The sequence below is a fragment of the Oncorhynchus mykiss genome, chromosome 3, assembly GCF_013265735.2.
Source record: "Oncorhynchus mykiss isolate Arlee chromosome 3, USDA_OmykA_1.1, whole genome shotgun sequence".
Lineage (NCBI taxonomy): Eukaryota > Metazoa > Chordata > Actinopteri > Salmoniformes > Salmonidae > Oncorhynchus > Oncorhynchus mykiss.
In genome coordinates this window covers 82404559-82431472 of record NC_048567.1, presented here as the reverse complement: position 1 = coordinate 82431472, position 26914 = coordinate 82404559, and the positions used below count along the sequence as shown (strand labels likewise).

Genomic DNA, 26914 nt, shown 5'->3' with positions numbered 1-26914 from the left:
TCCTAGACACCCTCATCCCTCGCGATAACCTCCTAAATTCCCTCGTCACTCGCGATAACCTCCTAGATGCCCTCATCACTCGCGATAACCTCCTAGACATCCTCATCACTCGCGATAACCTCCTAGACATCCTCATCACTCCCGATAACCTCCTAGACATCCTCATCACTCGCGATAACCTCCTAGACATCCTCATCACTTGCGATAACCTCCTAGATGCCCTCATCACTCGCGATAACCTCCTAGATGCCCTCATCACTCGCGATAACCTCCTAGACATCCTCATCACTCGCGATAACTTCCTAGATGCCCTCATCACTAGCAATAACTTCCTAGATGCCCTCATCACTCGCGATAACTTCCTAGATGCCCTCATCACTCCCGATAACCTCCTAGACATCCTCATGACTCGCGATAACCTCCTAGACATCCTCGTCACTCGCGATAACCTCCTGGAGGGCCTCGTCACTCGCGATAACCTCCTGGAGGGCCTCGTCACTCGCGATAACCTCCTGGAGGGCCTCGTCACTCGCGATAACCTCCTGGAGGGCCTCGTCACTCGCGATAACCTCCTGGAGGGCCTCGTCACTCGCGATAACCTCCTAGACGCCCTCATCCCTCGCGATAACCTCCTAGACACCCTCATCCTTCGCGATAACCTCCAAGACACTCTCATCACTCGCGATAACCTCCTAAATTCCCTCGTCACTCGCGATAACCTCCCATCTCAGGTGTGTGTGTTTCATTAGGCCCTTACACACCACTTCACAGCTGGGGTTATATCAGGGGCAGGGGTTATATCTCAGGTTCAGGGGCTGGGGTTATATCTCAGGTCCAGGGGCTGGGGTTATATCAGGGGCTGGGGTTATATATCAGGTCCAGGGGCTGGGGTTATATCTCAGGTCCAGGGGCTGGGGTTATATCAGGGGCTGGGGTTATATATCAGGTCCAGGGGCTGGGGTTATATTAGGGGCTGGGGTTATATCTCAGGTCCAGGGCCTGGGGTTATATCTCAGGTTCAGGTGCTGGGGTTTTATCTCAGGGGCTGGGGTTATATCTCAGGTCCAGGGGCTGGGGTTATGTCAGGGGCTGAGGTTATATCAGGGGCTGGGGTTATATCTCAGGTCCAGGGGCTAGGGTTTTATCTCAGGGGCTGGGGTTATATCTCAGGTCCAGGGGCTGGGGTTATATCAGGGGCTGGGGTTATATCTCAAGTCCAGGGGCTGGGGTTATATCTCAGGTCCAGGGGCTGAGGTTATATCTCAGGGGTTGGGGTTATATCAGGGGCTGGGGTTATATCAGGGGCTGGGGTTATATCTCAGGTTCAGGGGCTGGGGTTATATCAGGGGCTGGGGTTATATCAGAGGCTGGGGTTATATCAGGGCTGGGGTTATATCTCAGGTCCAGGGGCTGGGGTTATATCTCAGGTCCAGGGGCTGGGGTTATATCAGGGGCTGGGGTTATATCAGAGGCTGAGGTTATATCAGGGGCTGGGGTTATATCTCAGGTCCAGGGGCTGGGGTTATATCTCAGGTCCAGGGGCTGGGGTTATATCAGGGCTGGGGTTATATTTCAGGTCCGGGGGCTGGGGTTATATCAGGGGCTGGGGTTATATCAGGGGCTGGGGTTATATCTCAGGTTCAGGGGCTGGAGTTATATCAGGGGCTGGGGTTATATCAGAGGCTGGGGTTATATCAGGGGCTGGGGTTATATCTCAGGTCCAGGGGCTGGGGTTATATCTCAGGTCCAGGGACTGGGGTTATGTCAGGGGCTGAGGTTATATCAGGGGCTGGGGTTATATCTCAGGTCCAGGGGCTAGGGTTTTATCTCAGGGGCTGGGGTTATATCTCAGGTCCAGGGGCTGGGGTTATATCAGGGGCTGGGGTTATATCTCAAGTCCAGGGGCTGGGGTTATATCTCAGGTCCAGGGGCTGAGGTTATATCTCAGGGGTTGGGGTTATATCAGGGGCTGGGGTTATATCAGGGGCTGGGGTTATATCTCAGGTTCAGGGGCTGGGGTTATATCAGGGGCTGGGGTTATATCTCAGGGGCTGGGGTTATATCTCAGGTCCAGGGGCTGGGGTTTTATCAGGGGCTGGGGTTATATCTCAGGTCCAGGGGCTGGGGTTATATCACAGGGCTGTGGCTGGGAAGGCTGAAGAGACCACATCCGAGAGGAATTCAGCAAACCTGGTCCTCACCTTAATTCTGAATTCAACCTTAGGGTTAGTTTAACCTGATCCTAGCCTTAATTCTGAATTCAACCTTAGGGTTAGGTTAACCTGATCCTCGCCCTAATTCTGATTTCAACCTTAGGGTTAGGTTAACCTGATCCTCGCCCTAATTCTGAATTCAACCTTAGGGTTAGGTTAACCTGACCCTCGCCCTAATTCTGAATTCAACCTTAGGGTTAGTTTAACCTGATTGTCGCCCTAATTCTGAATTCAACCTTAGGGTTAGGTTAACCTGATCCTCGCCCTAATTCTAAATTCAACCTTAGTGTTAGTTTAACCTGATTCTCACCCTAATTCTGAATTTAACCTTAGGGTTAGGTTAACCTGATCCTCGCCCTAATTCTGAATTCAACCTTAGGGTTAGGTTAACCTGATCCTCACCCCAATTCTGAATTCAACTTTAGGGTTAGCCTTCTCCAATAGAGCATTCACCCAATAAAGTTCATCTTCTATTCTATCCTTTTTTATCCTGTCTCATTTTACCTAGATTATGGAGTATTATGGTGTAATGGAGTATCATGGTGTAGTAATGGAGTATCATGGTGTAATGGAGTATTATGGTGTAATGTAGTATCATTGTGTATTAATGGAGTATCATGGTGTAGTAATGGAGTATTATGGTGGTGTAATGGAGTATTATGGGTTAATGGAGTATCATGGTGTAGTAATGTAGTATCATGGTGTAATGGAGTATCATGGTGTAGTAATGGAGTATCATGGTGTAATGGAGTATCATGGTGTAATGGATTATCATGGTGTAATGGAGTATCATGGTGTAGTAATGGAGTATTATGGTGTAGTAATGGAATATCATGGTGTAGTAATGGAGTTGTATGGTGCACTAATGTAGTATTATGGTGTAGTAACGGGGTATTATGGTGCAATAATGTAGTAATATGGTGTAGTAATGGAGTAGCAATGGAGTAGTATTGTGTAGTAATGTAGTAGTAATGGAGTAGTATTGTGTAGTAATGTAGTAGTAATGGAGTAGTATTGTGTAGTAATGTAGTAGTAATGGAGTAGTATTGTGTAGTAATGTAGTAGTAATGGAGTAGTATTGTGTAGTAATGTAGTAGTAATGGAGTAGTATTGTGTAGTAATGTAGTAGTAATGGAGTAGTAATATAGTAGTGTGGAGTAATGGAGTAATGGAGTATTTAGGTTTAGTAATGGATCATTATGGTGTAGTAATGTAGTAGTAATATATTATTTTTGTGGTGTAATATAGTATTGTTGTGTAGTGATGTAGTAGTAATATAGTTTTGTGGTGTAGTAATGTAGTAGTAATATAATATTATGGTGTAGTAATGTAGTAGTAATATAATATTATGGTGTAGTAATGTAGCAGTAATGGAGTATTTTGGTGGTGTAATATAGTATTATGGTGTAGTAATGGTGTATTATGGTGTAGTAATGTAGCAGTAATATAGTATTATGGTGTAGTAATGTAGTAGTAATATAGTATTTTGTTGGTGTACCACGTTACCCTCAGTTATTATTTGTTTTCTATTTTTATTATCTTACAGATTTTAATGCTGTACTTAGTTTCTGATTACGTCTCTTGTTGTGTGTGTCTCTGTCTCCAGGTCCCGAGGGTCTGGGCTTCACAGTGGTGACCAGGGACTCGTCTGTCCACGGTCCTGGTCCTATCCTGGTCAAGAACATCCTGCCGCGCGGGGCCGCCGTCAAAGATGGACGCCTGCAGTCAGGTGATCGGATCCTGGAGGTGAGTGACAGCTCAGACAGCCAATCAGTTGGTGAGGGACTGTCCACACAGCCAATCAGATGAGTTTAGTGGTGGGGTTTTAAGCATTATCCAATCACAAAATCAGACCGACATGACGTTGTCATATCACACCACAAAACTGATATCAACTCAAACTGAGTCCATCCTGTTTTTCCAAAATCAATTCCCATCTGGAACAATAACGTTTACATTGGAACAATAAAGTTTACATTGGAACAATAAAGTTTCCATTTAAACTTGATATCCCATGATATTGGATATGTGGATACCTGGTTAGGACACACATTTAGACTTGATATCCCATGATATTGGATATGTGGATACCTGGTTAGGACACACATTTAGACTTGATATCCCATGATATTGGATATGTGGATACCTGGTTAGGACACACATTTAGACTTGATATCCCATGATATTGGATATGTGGATACCTGGTTAGGACACACATTTAGACTTGATATCCCATGATATTGGATATGTGGATACCTGGTTAGGACATACATTTAGACTTGATATCCCATGATATTGGATATGTGGATACCTTGTAGCGGTATTTATTAGAGAGGGGTAAAGAAAGCTTTTGTTCGGGCGCCAGGCAGGTATTAACCATGCCGAAAGGAAAAGAGTAGAATAGAGAGAACCACTACCAGACCCACACACATCAGCAGAAGAGACTGCCTAGAGTGTAGCCTGTTTACCAGATAGCCAGTGGAGAGAAAAGAGAATACACACCATATAAAACCCACATCACAGCACAGGGGTAACCCCAACAAGAATACCTCATACAATAATACTAATAATGGCAGAGCAATTCAACAGCAACTTCATACAAGAACGAACCCAGTCATCAACATAGGATTTGCAATAATCTGTATTATTTTCTAGTGGATGAGTGCAGAGGGTATGAATGTGGGGGGTGTTCATCGACACAACAAAGGCCTTAAAAATGTCCAGTCTTCTCGGCCACATGTCATTAGTACACCTCAATACAGTTCACATAACAATACACAATTTGCAAGCAACCTCCCTTTTAACTGAAATGTCCAAATACTTCAGGCAGGGCAATAATAGTCCAGCTCTAATGAACTTCAATGGGAAGTGCATTGGAAAAATAGAGAGTCTGTTTCAGGGTAAAGCACTGGAACGATAGAGGGAAGAGAAAAAGAGAAAGAGAAAAAGAGAGATCTTAGCTGTGGTCTTCAGGCGTGCAGGTGTACTGTCTGACTGTCCGATGGTTTGTATGTTAACGCTTCGCAACAATGTTGCTACTAATCCATGCGATCCATAACGGGCGCGGTCCCAAACGAAAACAACCACGACCTAGAGCGATTACACCGATGATTGAGTTAAATACTCTATAAACTACACACGCTGAAAACAAACAAAACTTCTGCAGCACAGCACACACAATCAATCTGTCGCGCCACCAAAGAGCCCCTCCCCAAAGAGCCCCTCCCCAAAGAGCCCCTCCCCAAAGAGCCCCTCCCCAAAGAGCCCCTCCCCAAAGAGCTGAACGAGCTCTCTTTATATTCTCCTTCCTTACTGCTCATGCGCTCTTAAAGTGGCAGTGCACGGTGAAGGCTCCGTGCAGATTTCGCCACAACCTGGTTAGGACATACATTTAGACTTGATATCCCATGATATTGGATATGTGGATACCTGGTTAGGACACACATTTAGACTTGATATCCCATGATATTGGATATGTGGATACCTGGTTAGGACACACATTTAGACTTGATATCCCATGATATTGGATATGTGGATACCTGGTTAGGACACACATTTAGACTTGATATCCCATGATATTGGATATGTGGATACCTGGTTAGGACACACATTTAGACTTGATATCCCATGATATTGGATATGTGGATACCTGGTTAGGACACACATTTAGACTTGATATCCCATGATATTGGATATGTGGATACCTGGTTAGGACACACATTTAGACTTGATATCCCATGATATTGGATATGTGGATACCTGGTTAGGACACACATTTGTGCCTCTTTTCTGTGGACTTCCTTTGTGTTTTGAGGGGAAAGTGTAAATGATGGACTGGTTGTTCATCCTGTTTTTAATGTGAGACCGCTGGTGATTTAGGTGGACATTTCCAATGTAGCTAATAACTCTTGATCTGGGATCCTCTGTGTTCCAAGGTGAATGGTGTGGACATCAGCAGGCGCAGCCAGGAGGAGTTGGTATCCATGTTGAGGAGCACCAGACAGGGAGACAGTGTCGCTCTGCTTGTGGCCAGACAGGAAGATGTTTTCCTGCCCAGAGAACTGGTAAGAGTCTTCTCTAATACTCCTTAGATAAAGGGTCCTCTGTCTAGTCAGTAATCCTCCTTAGATAGAGGGTCCTCTGTCTAGTCAGTACTCCTCCTTAGATAGAGGGTCCTCTGTCTAGTCAGTACTCCTCCTTAGATAGGGGGTCCTCTGTCTAGTCAGTACTCCTCCTTAGATAGGGGGTCCTCTGTCTAGTCAGTTATCCTCCTTAGGGGGTTCTCTGTCTAGTCAGTACTCCTCCTTAGGGGGTTCTCTGTCTAGTCAGTACTCCTCCTTAGCTAGGGGGTTCTCTGTCTAGTCAGTACTCCTCCTTAGATAGGGGGTCCTCTGTCTAGTCAGTACTCCTCCTTAGATAGGGGGTTCTCTGTCTAGTCAGTACTCCTCCTTAGATAGAGGGTTCTCTGTCTAGTCAGTACTCCTCCTTAGATAGGGGGTCCTCTGTCTAGTCAGTTCTCCTCCTTAGATAGAGGGTTCTCTGTCTAGTCAGTACTCCTCCTTAGATAGAGGGTTCTCTGTCTAGTCAGTACTCCTCCTTAGATAGGGGGTCCTCTGTCTAGTCAGTACTCCTCCTTAGATAGAGGGTTCTCTGTCTAGTCAGTACTCCTCCTTAGATAGGGGGTCCTCTGTCTAGTCAGTACTCCTCCTTAGATAGGGGGTTCTCTGTCTAGTCAGTACTCCTCCTTGGGGGGTTTTTGTGTCTAGTCAGTACTCCTCCTTAGATAGGGGGTTCTCTGTCTAGTCAGTACTCCCCCTTAGCTAGGGGGTTCTCTGTCTAGTCAGTACTCCTCCTTAGATAGGGGATTTTCTGTCTAGTCAGTACTCCTCCTTAGATAGGGGGTTCTCTGTCTAGTCAGTACTCCTCCTTAGATAGGGGATTCTCTGTCTAGTCAGTACTCCTCCTCCTTAGATAGGGGATTTTCTGTCTAGTCAGTACTCCTCCTTAGCTAGGGGGTTCTCTGTCTAGTCAGTACTCCTCCTTAGCTAGGGGGTTCTCTGTCTAGTCAGTACTCCTCCTTAGATAGAGGGTTCTCTGTCTAGTCAGTACTCCTCCTTAGATAGGGGGTCCTCTGTCTAGTCAGTACTCCTCCTTAGATAGGGGGTTCTCTGTCTAGTCAGTACTCCTCCTTAGATAGAGGGTTCTCTGTCTAGTCAGTACTCCTCCTTAGATAGGGGGTCCTCTGTCTAGTCAGTTCTCCTCCTTAGATAGAGGGTTCTCTGTCTAGTCAGTACTCCTCCTTGGGGGGTTTTCTGTCTAGTCAGTACTCCTCCTTAGATAGGGGGTTCTCTGTCTAGTCAGTACTCCCCCTTAGCTAGGGGGTTCTCTGTCTAGTCAGTACTCCTCCTTAGATAGGGGATTTTCTGTCTAGTCAGTACTCCTCCTTAGATAGGGGGTTCTCTGTCTAGTCAGTACTCCTCCTTAGATAGGGGATTCTCTGTCTAGTCAGTACTCCTCCTCCTTAGATAGGGGATTTTCTGTCTAGTCAGTACTCCTCCTTAGATAGGGGGTTCTCTGTCTAGTCAGTACTCCTCCTTAGATAGAGGGTTCTCTGTCTAGTCAGTACTCCTCCTTAGATAGGGGGTCCTCTGTCTAGTCAGTACTCCTCCTTAGATAGGGGGTTCTCTGTCTAGTCAGTACTCCTCCTTAGATAGAGGGTTCTCTGTCTAGTCAGTACTCCTCCTTAGATAGGGGGTCCTCTGTCTAGTCAGTTCTCCTCCTTAGATAGAGGGTTCTCTGTCTAGTCAGTACTCCTCCTTAGATAGAGGGTTCTCTGTCTAGTCAGTACTCCTCCTTAGATAGGGGGTCCTCTGTCTAGTCAGTACTCCTCCTTAGATAGGGGGTTCTCTGTCTAGTCAGTACTCCTCCTTAGATAGAGGGTTCTCTGTCTAGTCAGTACTCCTCCTTAGATAGGGGGTCCTCTGTCTAGTCAGTACTCCTCCTTAGATAGGGGGTTCTCTGTCTAGTCAGTACTCCTCCTTAGATAGGGGGTCCTCTGTCTAGTCAGTACTCCTCCTCCTTAGATAGAGGGTTCTCTGTCTAGTCAGTACTCCTCCTTAGATAGAGGGTTCTCTGTCTAGTCAGTACTCCTCCTTAGATAGGGGGTCCTCTGTCTAGTCAGTACTCCTCCTTAGATAGGGGGTTCTCTGTCTAGTCAGTACTCCTCCTTAGATAGTGAGTTTTCTGTCTATATACCTTGACAACTACAACTTCTGTATCCTCCTCTTCCTCCTCTTCCTCTTCCTCCTCAGATGTTCTACTAATCAACCAAACTATCTGTACCTCTAAAGTCATCCTGCTCTGCTACAACTTCCAACGTCAATCAATTAAATCCATCCAATTAATTTATTAATAAAACTATTTCATTTTCTCATCAACCATTTCTCTCTGTGGTTCTGTTCTTCTGTTGGTCTTCTGCTGCACCACACACACACACACACGCACGCGCACACACACACACACGCACGCACGCACGCACACACACACACACAGACACACAGACACACGCACACACACACACACACACGCACACACAGACACACACACACGCGCACACACACACACACACGCACGCACACACAGACACACACACGCACACACGCACGCACGCACACACACACACACAGACACACGCACACACGCACACACACACAGACACGCACGCACACACACACACACACACACACACACACCACACACAGACACACACACCTAAATGCATCTGAGTGTCAGCCTGTTTGTGGAGAACAATTAGCAGATCAGTTAGCTACAGGAGGGCTATGCATCATCCACTTAGTGGTGTGTTTGTGTTTGTCATCCACTTAGTGGTGTGTTTGTGTTTGTCATCCACTTAGTGGTGTGTCTGTCATCCACTTAGTGGTGTGTTTGTCATCCACTTAGTGGTGTGTTTGTCATCCACTTAGTGGTGTGTTTGTCATCCACTTAGTGGTGTGTTTGTGTTTGTCATCCACTTAGTGGTGTGTTTGTCATCCACTTAGTGGTGTGTTTGTCATCCACTTAGTGGTGTGTTTGTGTTGGTCATCCACTTAGTGGTGTGTTTGTCATCCACTTAGTGGTGTGTTTGTCATCCACTTAGTGGTGTGTTTGTCATCCACTTAGTGGTGTGTTTGTCATCCACTTAGTGGTGTGTTTGTCATCCACTTAGTGGTGTGTTTGTCATCCACTTAGTGGTGTGTTTGTGTTTGTCATCCACTTAGTGGTGTGTTTGTGTTAACAGCTGCGTCCCACAACAACGTGTCAGCTTTTCTCCCCTCGTCACCTAGACAACAACGTGTCAGCTGTTCTCCCCTCGTCACCTAGACAACAACGTGTCAGCTTTTCTCCCCTCGTCACCTAGACAACATGTCAGCTTTTCTCCCCATCGTCACCTAGACAACATGTCAGCTTTTCTCTCCTCGTCACCTAGACAACATGTCAGCTTTTCTCCCCTCGTCACCTAGACAACATGTCAGCTTTTCACTCCACGTCACCTAGACAACATGTCAGCTTTTCTCTCCACGTCACCTAGACAACATGTCAGCTTTTCTCCCCTCGTCACCCAGACAACAACATGTCAGCTTTTCTCCCCTCGTCACCTAGACAACATGTCAGCTTTTCTCCCCTCGTCACCGAGACAACAACATGTCAGCTTTTCTTCCCACGTCACCTAGACAACATGTCAGCTTTTCTCCCCACGTCACCTAGACAACAACATGTCAGCTTTTCTCCCCTCGTCACCTAGACAACAACATGTCAGCTTTTCTCCCCTCGTCACCTAGACAACAAGATGTCAGCTTTTCTCCCCTCGTCACCTAGACAACAACATGTCAGCTTTTCTCCCCTCGTCACCTAGACAACAACATGTCAGCTTTTCTCTCCACGTCACCTAGACAACAACATGTCAGCTTTTCTCTCCACGTCACCTAGACAACATGTCAGCTTTTCTCCCCTCGTCACCTAGACAACAACATGTCAGCTTTTCTCCCCTCGTCACCTAGACAACATGTCAGCTTTTCTCCCCTCGTCACCTAGACAACAACATGTCAGCTTTTCTTCCCACGTCACCTAGACAACATGTCAGCTTTTCTCCCCTCATCACCTAGACAACAACATGTCAGCTTTTCTCTCCACGTCACCTAGACAACAACATGTCAGCTTTTCTCTCCACGTCACCTAGACAACAACATGTCAGCTTTTCTCTCCACGTCACCTAGACAACATGTCAGCTTTTCTCCCCTCATCACCTAGACAACAACATGTCAGCTTTTCTCCCCTCGTCACCTAGACAACAACATGTCAGCTTTTCTCCCCTCGTCACCTAGACAACAAGATGTCAGCTTTTCTCCCCTCGTCACCTAGACAACAACATGTCAGCTTTTCTCCCCTCGTCACCTAGACAACAACATGTCAGCTTTTCTCTCCACGTCACCTAGACAACAACATGTCAGCTTTTCTCTCCACGTCACCTAGACAACATGTCAGCTTTTCTCCCCTCGTCACCTAGACAACAACATGTCAGCTTTTCTCCCCTCGTCACCTAGACAACATGTCAGCTTTTCTCCCCTCGTCACCTAGACAACAACATGTCAGCTTTTCTTCCCACGTCACCTAGACAACATGTCAGCTTTTCTCCCCTCATCACCTAGACAACAACATGTCAGCTTTTCTCTCCACGTCACCTAGACAACAACATGTCAGCTTTTCTCTCCACGTCACCTAGACAACAACATGTCAGCTTTTCTCTCCACGTCACCTAGACAACATGTCAGCTTTTCTCCCCTCATCACCTAGACAACAACATGTCAGCTTTTCTCTCCACGTCACCTAGACAACAACATGTCAGCTTTTCTCTCCACGTCACCTAGACAACATGTCAGCTTTTCTCCCCATCGTCACCTAGACAACATGTCAGCTTTTCTCTCCTCGTCACCTAGACAACATGTCAGCTTTTCTTCCCACGTCACCTAGACAACATGTCAGCTTTTCTCCCCTCGTCACCTAGACAACAACATGTCAGCTTTTCTTCCCACGTCACCTAGACAACATGTCAGCTTTTCTCCCCTCATCACCTAGACAACAACATGTCAGCTTTTCTCCCCTCGTCACTGGTGTTGTCTAGGCTTTTTTTTTTTTCGTTTTTATTTTCCTAGAAAAAGGAGACTAAGGACAGCAACATGCACACTTACATAGAAAATACAATGAGCGTTTCAGCGTCTCTGTCTTGGTAATGCGGTTCCCTCTCTTCTTCCACTGCCTCTCTGTCTTGTGGTCCTGTGGGTCTGTCAGTGTTGGGTCGGGGAGGGAGAGGTAGATCCTCTTCTCTTTCCTCGATATGGCCTTGAGGACAGGAACAGGAAGCCCTGAATTCTGCTTCCTGTCTTTGTCCTGTTTCTCCAGGGAGGTGTCAGGATAATGTCAAGATGAATAGCCACCTTCACCCACCATGGACTCTCTGTCTCTCCTCTCTCTTTCGGTCTCCTCTCTCTGTCTCTCTCCTCTCTCTGTCTCTCTCCTCTCTCTTTCAGTCTCCTCTCTCTTTCTGTCTCTCACCTCTCCTCTCTCTTTCTGTCTCTCCTCTCTCTTTCTGTCTCTCTCTCTGTCTCCTCTCTCTTTCTGTCTATCCTCTCTCTGTCTCCTCTCTCTTTCTGTCTCCTCTCTCTTTCTCTCTCCCCCCCTCTCTCTCTCTGTCTCACCTCTTTCTTTCTGTCTCCTCTCTCTGTCTCTCTCCTCTCTCTTTCTGTCTCTCTTTCGGTCTCCTCTCTCTTTCGGTCTCCTCTCTCTTTCTGTCTCTCCTCTCTCTTTCTGTCTCTCCTCTCTCTCTGTCTCTCCCCTCTCTTTCTCTCTCCTCTCTCTTTCTGTCTCTCCTCTTTCTATCTCTCCTCTCTCTTTCTGTCTCCTCTCTCTGTCTCTCCTCTCTCTCTCTGTCTCCTCTCTCTTTCTGTCTCATCTCTCATGCTTTCTGCATACCGCTTTCAATCAATCAATCAATCAAATGTATTTATAAAGCCCTTTTTACATCAGCCGGTGTCACAAAGTGCCATGTTGCTCTGACATTGCTCGTCCATATATTTATACATTCTTAATTCCATTCCATTACTTTAGATTTGTGTGTATTGTTGTGTTGTGTATTGTTGTGTTATATATTTACTTGTTAGATATTACTGCACTGTTGGAGCTATAAATACAAGGATTTCACTGTCTTTTCATAGCCAAGCATTCAGAGGTCGACACAGCAGATGCGGTAGAGAGAAAGAGAGAGAGTTGAAAACAGCAGGTCTGAGACAGGTAGCACGTCCGGTGAACAGGTCAGGGTTCCATAGCCGCAGGCAGAACAGATGAAACTGGAGCAGCAGCACGGCCAGGTGGACTGGGGACAGCAAGGAGTCATCATGCCAGGTAGTCCTGAGGCATGGTCCTAGGGCTCAGGTCCTCCGAGAGGGGAGGGAGAGGGAGGGAGAGAGAATTAGAGGGAGCATACTTAAATTCATTTCAGGACACCAGATAAGACAGGAGAATTACACCAGATATAACAGACTGACCCAAGCCAGTCAGAGAATCCCAGTGGAGAGAGGGGAACCGGCCACGGCAGAGACAGCTAGGGGGGTTCGTTGCTCCAGTGCCTTTCCGTTCACCTTCACACTCCTGGGCCAGACTACACTCAATCATATGACCCACTGAAGAGATGAGTCTTCAGTAAAGACTTAAAGGTTGAGACCGAGTTTGCGTCTCTCACATGGGTAGGCAGACCGTTCCATAAAAATGGAGCTCTATAGGAGAAAGCCCATCGTCAGATTCAACAGAAGATCTCATTGTTTATTGGTTCGTTGTTCTGGGAGCTTCTTTTTTTTTTTCTATTAATTGAGGAGAACGAGATATAGGCCGATTTTAGTTTTTTTTAAAAACATTTTCTGGGTCAAGGTTTGGCTTTTTCAAGAGAGGTTTTATTACTGCCACTTTTAGTGAGTTTGGTACACATCCGGTGGATAGAGAGCCGTTTTATTATGTTCAACATAGGAGGGCCAAGCACAGGAAGTAGCTCTTTCAGTAGTTAAGTTGGAATAGGGTCCAGTATGCAGCTTGAAGGTTTAGAGGCCATGATTATTTTCATCAATGTGTCAAGAGATATAGTACTAAAACACTTGAGCGTCTCTCTTGATCCTAGGTCCTGGCAGAGTTGTGCAGATTCAGGACTACTCAGATTTAAAGAGGAGTCCGTAAAGTTCATGAATTTATTACTGCTGAAGTGAAAGCCATCCTCTCTTGGGGAATGCCGCTTTTTAGTTAGCTTTGCAACAGTATCGAAAATACATTTTGGATTGTTCTTGTTTTACTCAATTAAGTTTGAAAAATAGGATGATCGAGCAGCAGTGAGGGCTCTTCGATACTCCATGTTACTGTCCTTCCAAGCTAGTCGGAAGACTCCCAGTTTGGTGGTGAGGGCTCTTCGATACTGCCTGTTACTGTCCTTCCAAGCTAGTCGGAAGACTTCAAGATTGGTGGTGAGGACTCTTCGATACTGCACGGTACAGTCCTTCCAAGCTAGTCGGAAGACTTCCAGATTGGTGTGGCGCCATTTCAGTTCCATTTTTCAGGAAGCTCGCTTCATAGCTCAGGTATTTTCTGTGTACCAGGGAGCTAGTTTCTTATGAGAAATGTTTTTAGTTTTTAGGGGTGCAACTGCATCTAGGGTATTGCGCAAGATTAAGTTGAGTTCCTCAGTTAGGTGGTTAACTGATTTTTGTCCTCTGGCGTCCTTGGGTAGACAGAGGGAATCTGGAAGGACATCAAGGAATCTTTGTGTTGTCTGTGAATTTATAGCACGACTTTTGATGTTCCTTGGTTGGGGTCTGAGCAGATTATTTGTTGCAATTGCAAACGTAATAAAATGGTGGTCCGATAGTCCAGGATTATGAGGAAAAACATTAAGATCCACAACATTTATTCCATGGGACAAAACTAGGTCCAGCGTATGACTGTGACAGTAAGTGGGTCCAGAGACATGTTGGACAAAACCCACTGAGTCGATGATGGCTCCGAAAGCCTTTTGGAGTGGGTCTGTGGACTTTTCCATGTGAATATTAAAGTCACCAAAGATTAGAATATTATCTGCTATGACTACAAGGTCCGATAGGAATTCAGGGAACTCAGTGAGGAACGCTGTATATGGCCTAGGAGGCCTGTAAACAGTAGCTATAAAAAGTGATTGAGTAGGCTGCATAGATTTCATGACTAGAAGCTCAAAAGACGAAAACGTCATTTTTTTTTTGTAAATTGAAATTTGCTATCGTAAATGTTAGCAACACCTCCGCCTTTGCGGGATGTACGGGGGATATGGTCACTAGTGTAGCCAGGAGGTGAGGCCTCATTTAACACAGTAAATTCATCAGGCTTAAGCCATGTTTCAGTCAGGCCAATCACATCAAGATTATGATCAGTGATTAGTTCATTGACTATAATTGCCTTTGAAGTAAGGGATCTAACATTAAGTAGCCCTATTTTGAGATGTGAGGTATCATGATCTCTTTCAATAATGACAGGAATGGAGGTGGTCTTTATCCTAGTGAGATTGTTAAGGCGAACACCGCCATGTTTAGTTTTGCCTAACCTAGGTCGAGGCACAGACACGGTCTCAATGGTGATAGCTGAGCTGACTACACTGACTGTGCTAGTGGCAGACTCCACTATGCTGGCAGGCTGGCTAACAGCCTGCTGCCTGGCCTGCACCCTCTCTCTCATTGTGGAGCTAGAGGAGTTAGAGCCCTGTTTATGTTGGTAGATAAAATGAGAGCACCCCTCCAGCTAGGATGGAGTCCGTCACTCCTCAGCAGGCCAGGCTTGGTCCTGTTTGTGGGTGAGTCCCAGAAAGAGGGCTAATTATCTACAAATTCTATCTTTTGGGAGGGGCAGAAAACAGTTTTCAACCAGCGATAGAGTTGTGAGACTGTGCTGTAGAGCTCATCACTCCCCCTAACTGGGAGGGGGCCAGAGACAATTACTCGATGCCGACACATCTTTCTAGCTGATTTACACGCAGAAGCTATGTTGCTCTTGGTGATCTCTGAATGTTTCATCCTAACATCGTTGGTGCCGACGTGGATAACAATATCTCTATACTCTCTACACTCGCCAGTTTTAGCTTTAGCCAGCACCATCTTCAGATTAGCCTTAACGTCGGTAGCCCTGCCCCCTGGTTTATGATCGCTGGATGGTTCGTTTTAATACTGTCTAATACTGCGGGTAATGGAGTCGCCAATGACTAGAGTTTTCAATTTGTCAGAGCTAATGGTGGGAGGCCTCGGCGGCTCAGACCCCGTAACGAGAGGAGTAGAGACCAGAGAAGACTCGCTGCTTAATGGGGAAAACCGGTTGAAAGTTTCTGTCGGCTGAATGAGCGACACCGGGTGAGCGTTCCTACAGCATTTCCTTCCAGAAACCGTGAGAAAGTTGTCCGGCTGCGGGGACTGTGCCAGGGGATTTATACTACTATCTGTACTTACTGGTGGCACAGACGCGGTTTCATCCTTTCCTACACTGAAATTACCCTTGCCTAGCGATTGCATCTGAAGCTGGGCTTGTAGCACAGCTATCCTCGCCGTAAGGCGATCGTTCTCCTGTATATTATGAGTACAGCGACTGCAATACTCTCTCCAGACTCTACTCTCTCCAGACTCTACTCTCTCCAGACTCTACTCTCTACAGACTCTACTCTCTCCAGACTCTACTCTCTCCAGATTCTACTCTCTCCAGACTCTACTTTCTCAAGACTCTACTCTCTCCAGACTCTACTCTCTCCAGACTGTACTGTCAAGGTGTGGTTTGATCAGTGGAAAGTAGATAGGCAGTGAGTGAGACTGTACAGGTTTGTTGGACGGTAGAGTCGAGGTGTCGATTAGTAAATGGTATGAAGTGTAGGAGGTGGTGATTGAGGCTGTGCTGAGTGCTGTGATGGCTCCCAGCGGGTAGAGGCCCAGAACCAGTCATCATCCCTAGGCATCAGACAGGTGGGTTTAATCGTCTGTCAGAGGAACAAGGGAGACTCAGTATTCATAGCTGTGAGATGAGCTGTCTGCTGCTGAAAGACGACCTCTTTACCTTCCACATTTATCTCTCAGTTCAATTCAAGGGGCTTTATTGGCATGGGAAACATGTGTTAACATCGATCTTTATGGGCATGGGACACATATGTTAACATTGCCAAAGCAAGTAGAGTAGATAATAAACAAAAGTGAAATTAACAATAAAAATGAACAGTAAACAGTAAAGCCTCTATACAGCCCCTTATACAGCCCCTACACAGCCTCTACACAGCCCCTATACAGCCCCTACACAGCCTCTACACAGCCCCTTATACAGCCCCTTACACAGCCCCTTATACAGCCCCTTACACAGCCCCTTACACAGCCCCTTATACAGCCCCTTATACAGCCCCTTATACAGCCCCTTATACAGCCCCTTATACAGCCCCTTATACAGCCCCTTATACAGCCCCTTACACAGCCCCTTACACAGCCCCTTATACAGCCCCTTATACAGCCCCTTATACAGCCCCTATACAGCCCCTATACAGCCCCTATACAGCCCCTACACAGCCCCTACGCAGCCCCTTATACAGCCCCTATACAGCCCCTTATACAGCCTCTATACAGCCCCTTATACAGCCCCTATACAGCCCCTTATACAGCCCCTATACAGCCCCTATACAGCCCATATACAGCCCCTATACAGCCCCTTATACAGCCCCTACACAGCCCCTTATACAGCCCCTTATACAGCCCCTATACAGCCCCTATACAGCCCCTACACAGCCCCTACGCAGCCCCTTATACAGCCCCTATACAGCCCCTTATACAGCCTCTATACAGCCCCTTATACAGCCCCTATACAGCCCCTTATACAGCCCCTACACAGCCTCTACACAGCCCCTATACAGCCCCTTATACAGCCCCTTACACAGCCCCTTACACAGCCCCTACACAGCCCCTTATACAGCCCCTTATACAGCCCCTATACAGCCCCTATACAGCCCCTATACAGCCCCTACACAGCCCCTATACAGCCCCTTATACAGCCCCTATACAGCCCCTATACAGCCCCTATACAGCCCCTATACAGACCCTATACAGCCCCTATACAGCCCCTATACAGCCCCTATACAGCCCATATACAGCCCCTATACAGCCCCTATACAGCCATATACTGCCCCTATACGGCCCCTATACAGACCCTATACAGCCCCTTATACAGCCCCTATACAGCCCCTATACAGCCCCTATACAGCCCTATACAGCCCCTATACAGCCCCTATCAGGAGGATCTGAGGACCTCCGTACCAGTGGTGTGTGCCAGTCTTTCAGCCTTATACAGCCCCTATACAGCCCCTATACAGCCCCTATACAGCCCTATACAGCCCCTACACAGCCCCTATACAGCCCTATACAGCCCTATACAGCCCCTATACAACCCCTATACAGCCCTATCAGGAGGATCTGAGGACCTCCGTACCAGTGGTGTGTGCCAGTCTTTCAGCCCCTATACAGCCCCTATACAGCCCCTATACAGCCCTATACAGCCCCTATACAGCCCCTATCAGGAGGATCTGAGGACCTCCGTACCAGTGGTGTGTGCCAGTCTTTCAGCCCCTATACAGCCCTATACAGCCCCTACACAGCCCCTATACAGCCCTATACAGCCCTATACAGCCCCTATACAACCCCTATACAGCCCTATCAGGAGGATCTGAGGACCTCCGTACCAGTGGTGTGTGCCAGTCTTTCAGCCCCTATACAGCCCATATACAGCCCCTATACAGCCCCTATACAGCCATATACTGCCCCTATACGGCCCCTATACAGACCCTATACAGCCCCTATACAGCCCTATACAGCCCCTATACAGCCCCTATACAGCCCTATACAGCCCCTATACAGCCCCTATCAGGAGGATCTGAGGACCTCTGTACCAGTGGTGTGTGCCAGTCTTTCAGCCTTGGTTATTGTCACATGGTCTCAGCAGCTCTGTCTTGTAGATGACCGTCTGTCTGTCCTTCAAGGTCCCCACTGCCACCAGGCAGCTTTCCAGTCCATGTCTCTGTCCCAGCGTAGAGCGTAATGTTGATCTGTTTCTCTCCACAGTGTTTATCCAGGGTTTATCGCAGTGCTTATGGGCCTGCTGTGTCTAATGCTCTGCCCAGCTGGAGACAGACTGAGGCACATTAGAATGGAGAAACAACAGCCCCGTCAATTAACATCCCTGTTTTTTATTAAATATTAGATTTTATTCAACCGTCCCACCTCGTCAGATATTATACAGATATTCTGCTACATATACAACCAGTTGACTTTGTACTTTTCTATAAAGCAGTCACATAAAACATGACATAATCCCTCCCTCTCAGCCCATCCCACCTATCACCATAGACCTCAGCTCTTTAATCCCACCCCCTCAGTCCATCCCGCCTATCACCATAGACCTCAGCTCTTTAATCCCACCCCCTCAGCCCATCCCGCCTATCACCATAGACCTCAGCTCTTTAATCCCACCCCCTCAGCCCATCCCACCTATCACCATAGACCTCAGCTCTTTAATCCCACCCCCTCAGCCCATCCCACCTATCACCATAGACCTCGTTTGGTTTTCATGTGACATATATTTTTGTGATGTAATGAATCGTGAACCTTTCTGACCGTATTTTATCCACAGATTGTGAGCTAAAGATGAAAACCTTTCCTACGATTATTATTATATAATTGATTGACTGACTTTGTAGTCATGGCTCTATGTAGTACTGTGGAATAGAGTTCCATGTAGTCATGGCTCTATGTAGTACTGTGGAATAGAGTTCCATGTAGTCATGGCTCTATGTAGTACTGTGGAATAGAGTTCCATGTAGTCATGGCTCTATGTAGTACTGTGGAATAGAGTTTCATGTAGTCATGGCTCTATGTAGTACTGTGGAATAGAGTTCCATGTAGTCATGGCTCTATGTAGTACTGTGGAATAGAGTTCCATGTAGTCATGTCTCTATGTAGTACTGTGGAATAGAGGTCCATGTAGTCATGGCTCTATGTGATGTCATCATGGGGTATTGTGATGTCATCATGGGGTATTGTGATGTCATCATGGGGTATTGTGATGTCATTACAGGGTTTTGTGATGTCATCATTTGGTATTGTGATGTCATCGCGGGGTTTTGTGATGTCATCACGGGGTATTGTGATGTCATGTGATGTCATCATGGGATATCGTGATGTCATTACCGGGTATTGTGATGCCATCGTGGGGTAGTGTGATGTCATTACGGGGTATTGTGATGTCATCATGGGGTATTGTGATGTCATCATGGGGTATTGTGATGTCATCATGGGGTATTGTGATGTCATTACGGGGTATTGCGATGTCATCATGGGGTATAGTGTGTAGATTAATGAGGAAATTGTTTCATTTAATCCATTATAGAAAAGCTGTAATGTAACAAAACGTGGGAAAAATTGAGGGGTGTGATTACTTTCCAAATGCACTGTATTGAAAACTGATACAAAAAAACAATACTTGATTCAACAGAGTTTTTCCAATTAAAATTATAATACAAAATTCTTGCCACCAGCAAAATGTTGTATATCTTTAGGGGACATAGAACGATCTCAGCTCTGTAGAGAACGATCTCAGCTCTGTAGAGAACGATCTCAGCTCTGTCGAGAACGATCTCAGCTCTGTAGAGAACGATCTCAGCTCTGTAGAGAACGATCTCAGCTCTGTAGAGAACGATCTCAGCTCTGTCGAGAACAATCTCAGCTCTGTAGAGAACAATCTCAGCTCTGTAGAGAACAATCTCAGCTCTGTAGAGAACAACCTCAGCTCTGTAGAGAACAACCTCAGCTCTGTAGAGAACAATCTCAGCTCTGTCGAGAACGACCTCAGCTCTGTAGAGAACGATCTCAGCTCTGTCGAGAACAACCTCAGCTCTGTAGAGAACAATCTCAGCTCTGTCGAGAACAATCTCAGCTCTGTAGAGAACGATCTCAGCTCTGTAGAGAACGATCTCAGCTCTGTAGAGAACGATCTCAGCTCTGTAGAGAACGATCTCAGCTCTGTAGAGAACGATCTCAGCTCTGTAGAGAACGATCTCAGCTCTGTCGAGAACGATCTCAGCTCTGTAGAGAACGATCTCAGCTCTGTCGAGAACGATCTCAGCTCTGTAGAGAACGATCTCAGCTCTGTAGAGAACGATCTCAGCTCTGTAGAGAACGATCTCAGCTCTGTAGAGAACAATCTCAGCTCTGTAGAGAACAATCTCAGCTCTGTAGAGAACGATCTCAGCTCTGTAGAGAACGATCTCAGCTCTGTAGAGAACGATCTCAGCTCTGTAGAGAACGATCTCAGCTCTGTAGAGAACGATCTCAGCTCTGTAGAGAACAATCTCAGCTCTGTAGAGAACAATCTCAGCTCTGTAGAGAACAATCTCAGCTCTGTAGAGAACAACCTCAGCTCTGTAGAGAACAACCTCAGCTCTGTAGAGAACAACCTCAGCTCTGTAGAGAACAACCTCAGCTCTGTAGAGAACAACCTCAGCTCTGTAGAGAACAACCTCAGCTCTGTAGAGAACAACCTCAGCTCTGTAGAGAACAACCTCAGCTCTGTAGAGAACGACCTCAGCTTTGTAGAGAACGACCTCAGCTCTGTAGAGAACGACCTCAGCTCTGTAGAGAACGACCTCAGCTCTGTAGAGAACGACCTCAGCTCTGTAGAGAACGACCTCAGCTCTGTCGAGAACGATCTCAGCTCTGTCGAGAACGATCTCAGCTCTGTCGAGAACGATCTCAGCTCTGTCGAGAACGATCTCAGCTCTGTAGAGAACGATCTCAGCTCTGTAGAGAACGATCTCAGCTCTGTAGAGAACGATCTCAGCTCTGTAGAGAACGATCTCAGCTCTGTAGAGAACGATCTCAGCTCTGTAGAGAACGATCTCAGCTCTGTAGAGAACAATCTCAGCTCTGTAGAGAACAACCTCAGCTCTGTAGAGAACAACCTCAGCTCTGTAGAGAACAACCTCAGCTCTGTAGAGAACAACCTCAGCTCTGTAGAGAACAACCTCAGCTCTGTAGAGAACAACCTCAGCTCTGTAGAGAACAATCTCAGCTCTGTCGAGAACGACCTCAGCTCTGTAGAGAACGATCTCAGCTCTGTAGAGAACAACCTCAGCTCTGTAGAGAACGATCTCAGCTCTGTCGAGAACGATCTCAGCTCTGTCGAGAACGATCTCAGCTCTGTAGAGAACGATCTCAGCTCTGTAGAGAACGATCTCAGCTCTGTAGAGAACGATCTCAGCTCTGTAGAGAACGATCTCAGCTCTGTAGAGAACGATCTCAGCTCTGTAGAGAACGATCTCAGCTCTGTCGAGAACGATCTCAGCTCTGTAGAGAACGATCTCAGCTCTGTAGAGAACGATCTCAGCTCTGTAGAGAACGATCTCAGCTCTGTCGAGAACAATCTCAGCTCTGTCGAGAACGATCTCAGCTCTGTCGAGAACGATCTCAGCTCTGTCGAGAACGATCTCAGCTCTGTAGAGAACGATCTCAGCTCTGTAGAGAACGATCTCAGCTCTGTAGAGAACGATCTCAGCTCTGTAGAGAACGATCTCAGCTCTGTCGAGAACAATCTCAGCTCTGTCGAGAACGATCTCAGCTCTGTAGAGAACGATCTCAGCTCTGTAGAGAACAATCTCAGCTCTGTCGAGAACAATCTCAGCTCTGTCGAGAACGATCTCAGCTCTGTAGAGAACAATCTCAGCTCTGTAGAGAACGATCTCAGCTCTGTAGAGAACGATCTCAGCTCTGTAGAGAACGATCTCAGCTCTGTAGAGAACGATCTCAGCTCTGTAGAGAACAATCTCAGCTCTGTAGAGAACAATCTCAGCTCTGTAGAGAACAATCTCAGCTCTGTAGAGAACAATCTCAGCTCTGTAGAGAACAATCTCAGCTCTGTAGAGAACAACCTCAGCTCTGTAGAGAACAACCTCAGCTCTGTAGAGAACAATCTCAGCTCTGTAGAGAACAACCTCAGCTCTGTAGAGAACAACCTCAGCTCTGTAGAGAACAACCTCAGCTCTGTAGAGAACAACCTCAGCTCTGTAGAGAACAACCTCAGCTTTGTAGAGAACAACCTCAGCTCTGTAGAGAACAACCTCAGCTCTGTAGAGAACAACCTCAGCTCTGTAGAGAACAACCTCAGCTCTGTAGAGAACGATCTCAGCTCTGTAGAGAACAACCTCAGCTCTGTAGAGAACGACCTCAGCTCTGTAGAGAACGACCTCAGCTCTGTAGAGAACGACCTCAGCTCTGTAGAGAACGATCTCAGCTCTGTCGAGAACAACCTCAGCTCTGTAGAGAACGATCTCAGCTCTGTAGAGAACGATCTCAGCTCTGTAGAGAACGATCTCAGCTCTGTAGAGAACGATCTCAGCTCTGTCGAGAACGATCTCAGCTCTGTAGAGAACAACCTCAGCTCTGTAGAGAACAACCTCAGCTCTGTAGAGAACAATCTCAGCTCTGTAGAGAACGATCTCAGCTCTGTAGAGAACAACCTCAGCTCTGTAGAGAACAACCTCAGCTCTGTAGAGAACGATCTCAGCTCTGTAGAGAACAACCTCAGCTCTGTAGAGAACGACCTCAGCTCTGTAGAGAACGATCTCAGCTCTGTAGAGAACAACCTCAGCTCTGTAGAGAACGATCGCAGCTCTGTAGAGAACGATCTCAGCTCTGTAGAGAACAACCTCAGGTCTGTAGAGAACAACCTCAGGTCTGTAGAGAACAACCTCAGCTCTCTAGAGAACAACCTCAGCTCTCTAGAGAACGATCTCAGCTCTGTAGAGAACAACCTCAGGTCTGTAGAGAACAACCTCAGCTCTGTAGAGAACAACCTCAGCTCTGTAGAGAACAACCTCAGCTCTGTAGAGAACGATCTCAGCTCTGTAGAGAACAACCTCAGGTCTGTAGAGAACAACCTCAGGTCTGTAGAGAACAACCTCAGCTCTGTAGAGAACAACCTCAGCTCTGTAGAGAACAATCTCAACTCTGTAGAGTTTACTGTGAAAGAGCCAGAATCATTAGATCATTTATTCTGCTTTTGCTCCTATGCAGCTTGTTTCTTCAGTCACAAGTTCAGGAATGGTACAAAAAAAGACAAATCGCAACATTCACTTAAAGTTAAAATGACAAATAGCAGTGTTGGGTGATCTGGAAAACCAGTCATAGAGACATGACTACATGGAACTCTATTCCACAGTACTACATAGAGCCCTGACTACATGGAACTCTATTCCACAGTACTACATAGAGCCATGACTACATGGAACTCTATTCCACAGTACTACATAGAGCCATGACTACATGAAACTCTATTCCACAGTACTACATAGAGCCATGACTACATGGAACTCTATTCCACAGTACTACATAGAGCCATGACTACATGGAACTCTATTCCATAGTACTACATAGAGACATGACTACATGGAACTCTATTCCACAGTACTACATAGAGCCATGACTACATGGAACTCTATTCCACAGTACTACATAGAGCCATGACTACATGGAACTCTATTCCACAGTTCTACATAGAGCCATGACTACATGGAACTCTATTCCACAGTACTACATAGAGCCATGACTACATGGAACTCTATTCCACAGTACTACATAGAGCCATGACTACATGGAACTCTATTCCACAGTACTACAAAGAGCCATGACTACATGGAACTCTATTCCACAGGATAAGATAGAGAACGGCTTCCCAAACAGCTCAGCCAATCCCAGCCTCTGTTACATGTGATTCTATTGAAGAAGGTGATCTCTCTGTCTCTATCTGAAAATGTCACACAGTATTTGGTATTTATTAGTCGCTACAAAAGCAGCAGCTACTCTTCCTGATTTCCACATGAAACACGAAACGTGATCCATAGTACAGAACATTATTAGTCAATGACTGATGTACAGTGCCTTGCGAAAGTATTCGGCCCCCTTGAACTTTGCGACCTTTTGCCACATTTCAGGCTTCAAACATAAAGATATAAAACTGTATTTTTTTGTGAAGAATCAACAACAAGTGGGACACAATCATGAAGTGGAACGACATTTATTGGATATTTCAAACTTTTTTAACAAATCAAAAACTGACAAATTGGGCGTGCACCAGCGATCAAGACAACACACTGAGTGTAAATTTATATATTGATTGCAATTGTTCCCGAATGAGTGAGTGTTCATGTGATTAGCATTTCATGTGTAAGGAATAGCATTTCAATTGTTATAATCAGTAACTGTAGTGACTTCTCAGGTGAACCCCACTACCCCTTTTGTCTAACAAGCCGCCATGCCGGTTTAGTCCACTAGGGCACATTCTCCTATCATTTCATAACCACATTTACCTTGTTTGTTTGTTTATGCACTTCTGTGAATTACTTAGTAATACATAAATGATTTAAGACAATTGATGTATGGATGACTCATAGTGAAGACTGGGTTCGTGCAGATAACCAACAATTTACGACGTTTGGAATGAGACTAAAAATATAAAAATGCATTAATTCAAAGACTAATTGATCAGATAAAATATCTGAAAAGTTATTTTAGGAAATGATAACTTTGTAATCTGAATATTTTTCCTTGGTGCCCCGACTTCCTAGTTAATTAGTTACGTGATTAATCAGTTGATCGCGTAATAACTAATTACAGATAATCTTTGTTAAAAACTATCAGTCTTCAGTTAATGATAGTAAAGACATGACAGAAGTTTACATACACCTTAGTCGAATACATTTCAAGTCAGTTTTTCCACAATTCCTGTCATTTAATTCTAGTAAAAATTCCCTGTTTTAGGTCAGTTAGGATCACCACTTTATTTTAAGAATGTGAAATGTAAGAATAATAATAATAATAGTAGAGAGAATGATTTATTTCAGCTTAATATTTATTTGATCACATTCCCAGTGGGTCAGAAGTTTACATACACTCAATTAGCATTTGGTAGCATTGCCTTTAAATTGTTTAACTTGGGTCAAACGTTTCGGGTAGCCTTCCACAAGCTTCCCACAATAAGTTGGGTGAATTTTGGCCCATTCCTCCTGACAGAGCTGGTGTAACTGAGTCAGGTTTGTGGGCCTCCTTGCTCACACATGCCATTTCAGTTCTGCCCACAAATGTTCTACAGAATTGAGGTCAGGGCTTTGTGATGGTCACTCCAATACCTTGACTTTGTTGTCCTTAAGCCGTTTTGCCACAACTTTGGAGTTATGCTTGGGGTCATTGTCCATTTGGAAGACCCATTTGCGACCAAGCTTTAACTTCCTGACTGATGTCTTGAGATGTTGCTTCAACATATCCACCTAATTTTCCTCCCTCATGATGCCATCTATTTTGTGAAGTGCACCAGTACCTCCAACCTTTCACCTTTATATTTCACCTTTATTTAACCAGGTATAGTGCACCAGTCTCTCCTGCAGCAAAGCACCCCCACAACATGACGCTGCCACCCCCGTGCTTCACGGTTGGGATGGTGTTCTTCGACTCCAGTTTTGGAGAGGCCTTACACCTTTATATTTCACCTTCATATTTCACCTTTATTTAACCAGGTAGGCTAGTTGAGAACACCTTTATTTAACCAGGTAGGCTAGTTGAGAACACCTTTATTTAACCAGGTAGGCAAGTTGAGAACACTTTATTTAACCAGGTAGGCTAGTTGAGAACACCTTTATTTAACCAGGTAGGCAAGTTGAGATCAAGTTCTCATTTACAATAGAAGAAGAATGTGCAAAGTAGAGATAGAAATAATGGGGTGCAAAGGAGCAAAATAAATAAATAAATACAGTAGGGGAAGAGGTAGTTATTTTTGTCAGGTTATGTCGATATAGGACTTGTTTTACTGTGGATATAGATACTTTTGTACCGGTTTCCTCCAGCATCTTCACAAGGTCCTTTGCTGTTGTCCTGGGATTGATTTTCACACCAAAGTACGTTCATCTCTAGGAGACAGAACGTGTCTCCTTCCTGAGCGGTATGATGGCTGCGTGGTCCCATGGTGTTTATACTTGCGTACTATTGTTTGTACAGATGAATGTGGTACCTTCAGGCATTTGGAAATTGCTCCCAAGGTTGAACCAGACTTGTGGAGGTCTACAATTTATTTTCCTTAGGTCTTGGCTGATTTCTTTTGATTTTCCCACGATGTCAAGCAAAGAGGCACTGAGTTTGAAGGTAGGCCTTGAAATACATCCACAGGTACACCTCCAATTGACTCAAATGATGTCAATTAGCCTATCAGAAGCTTCTAAAGCCATGACATAATTTTCTGGAATTTTCCAAGCTGTTTAAAGGCACAGTCAACTTAGTGTATGTAAACTTCTGACCCACTGGAATTGTGATACAGTGAATTATAAGTGAAATAATCTGTCTGTAAACAGTTGTTGGAATAATGACTTGTGTCCTGCACAAAGTAGATGTCCTAACCGACTTGCCAAAACTATAGTTTGTTAACAAGAAATTTGTGGAGTGTTTGAAAAATGAGTTTTAATGACTCCAACCTAAGTGTATATAAACTTCCGACTTCCAACTGACTGATATATCAGATCAAATACAGTCAGTCAG

The 26914-nt window shown here is 45.6% G+C and overlaps 1 protein-coding gene across 5 annotated transcripts in view; it reads left to right on the top strand.

Moving 5' to 3' along the window:
• The window catches only part of pard3bb (par-3 family cell polarity regulator beta b), a 288351-nt gene that overhangs the window by 154610 nt on the left and 106827 nt on the right, over positions 1-26914 (top strand). For all 5 annotated transcript variants that reach the window (XM_036975336.1, XM_036975337.1, XM_036975335.1 and 2 more), the window contains 2 exons: positions 3820-3959; positions 6149-6277. In XM_036975336.1, coding sequence (XP_036831231.1) covers positions 3820-3959; positions 6149-6277 — 269 coding nt within the window. The remainder of the gene's footprint in view (positions 1-3819; positions 3960-6148; positions 6278-26914) is intronic.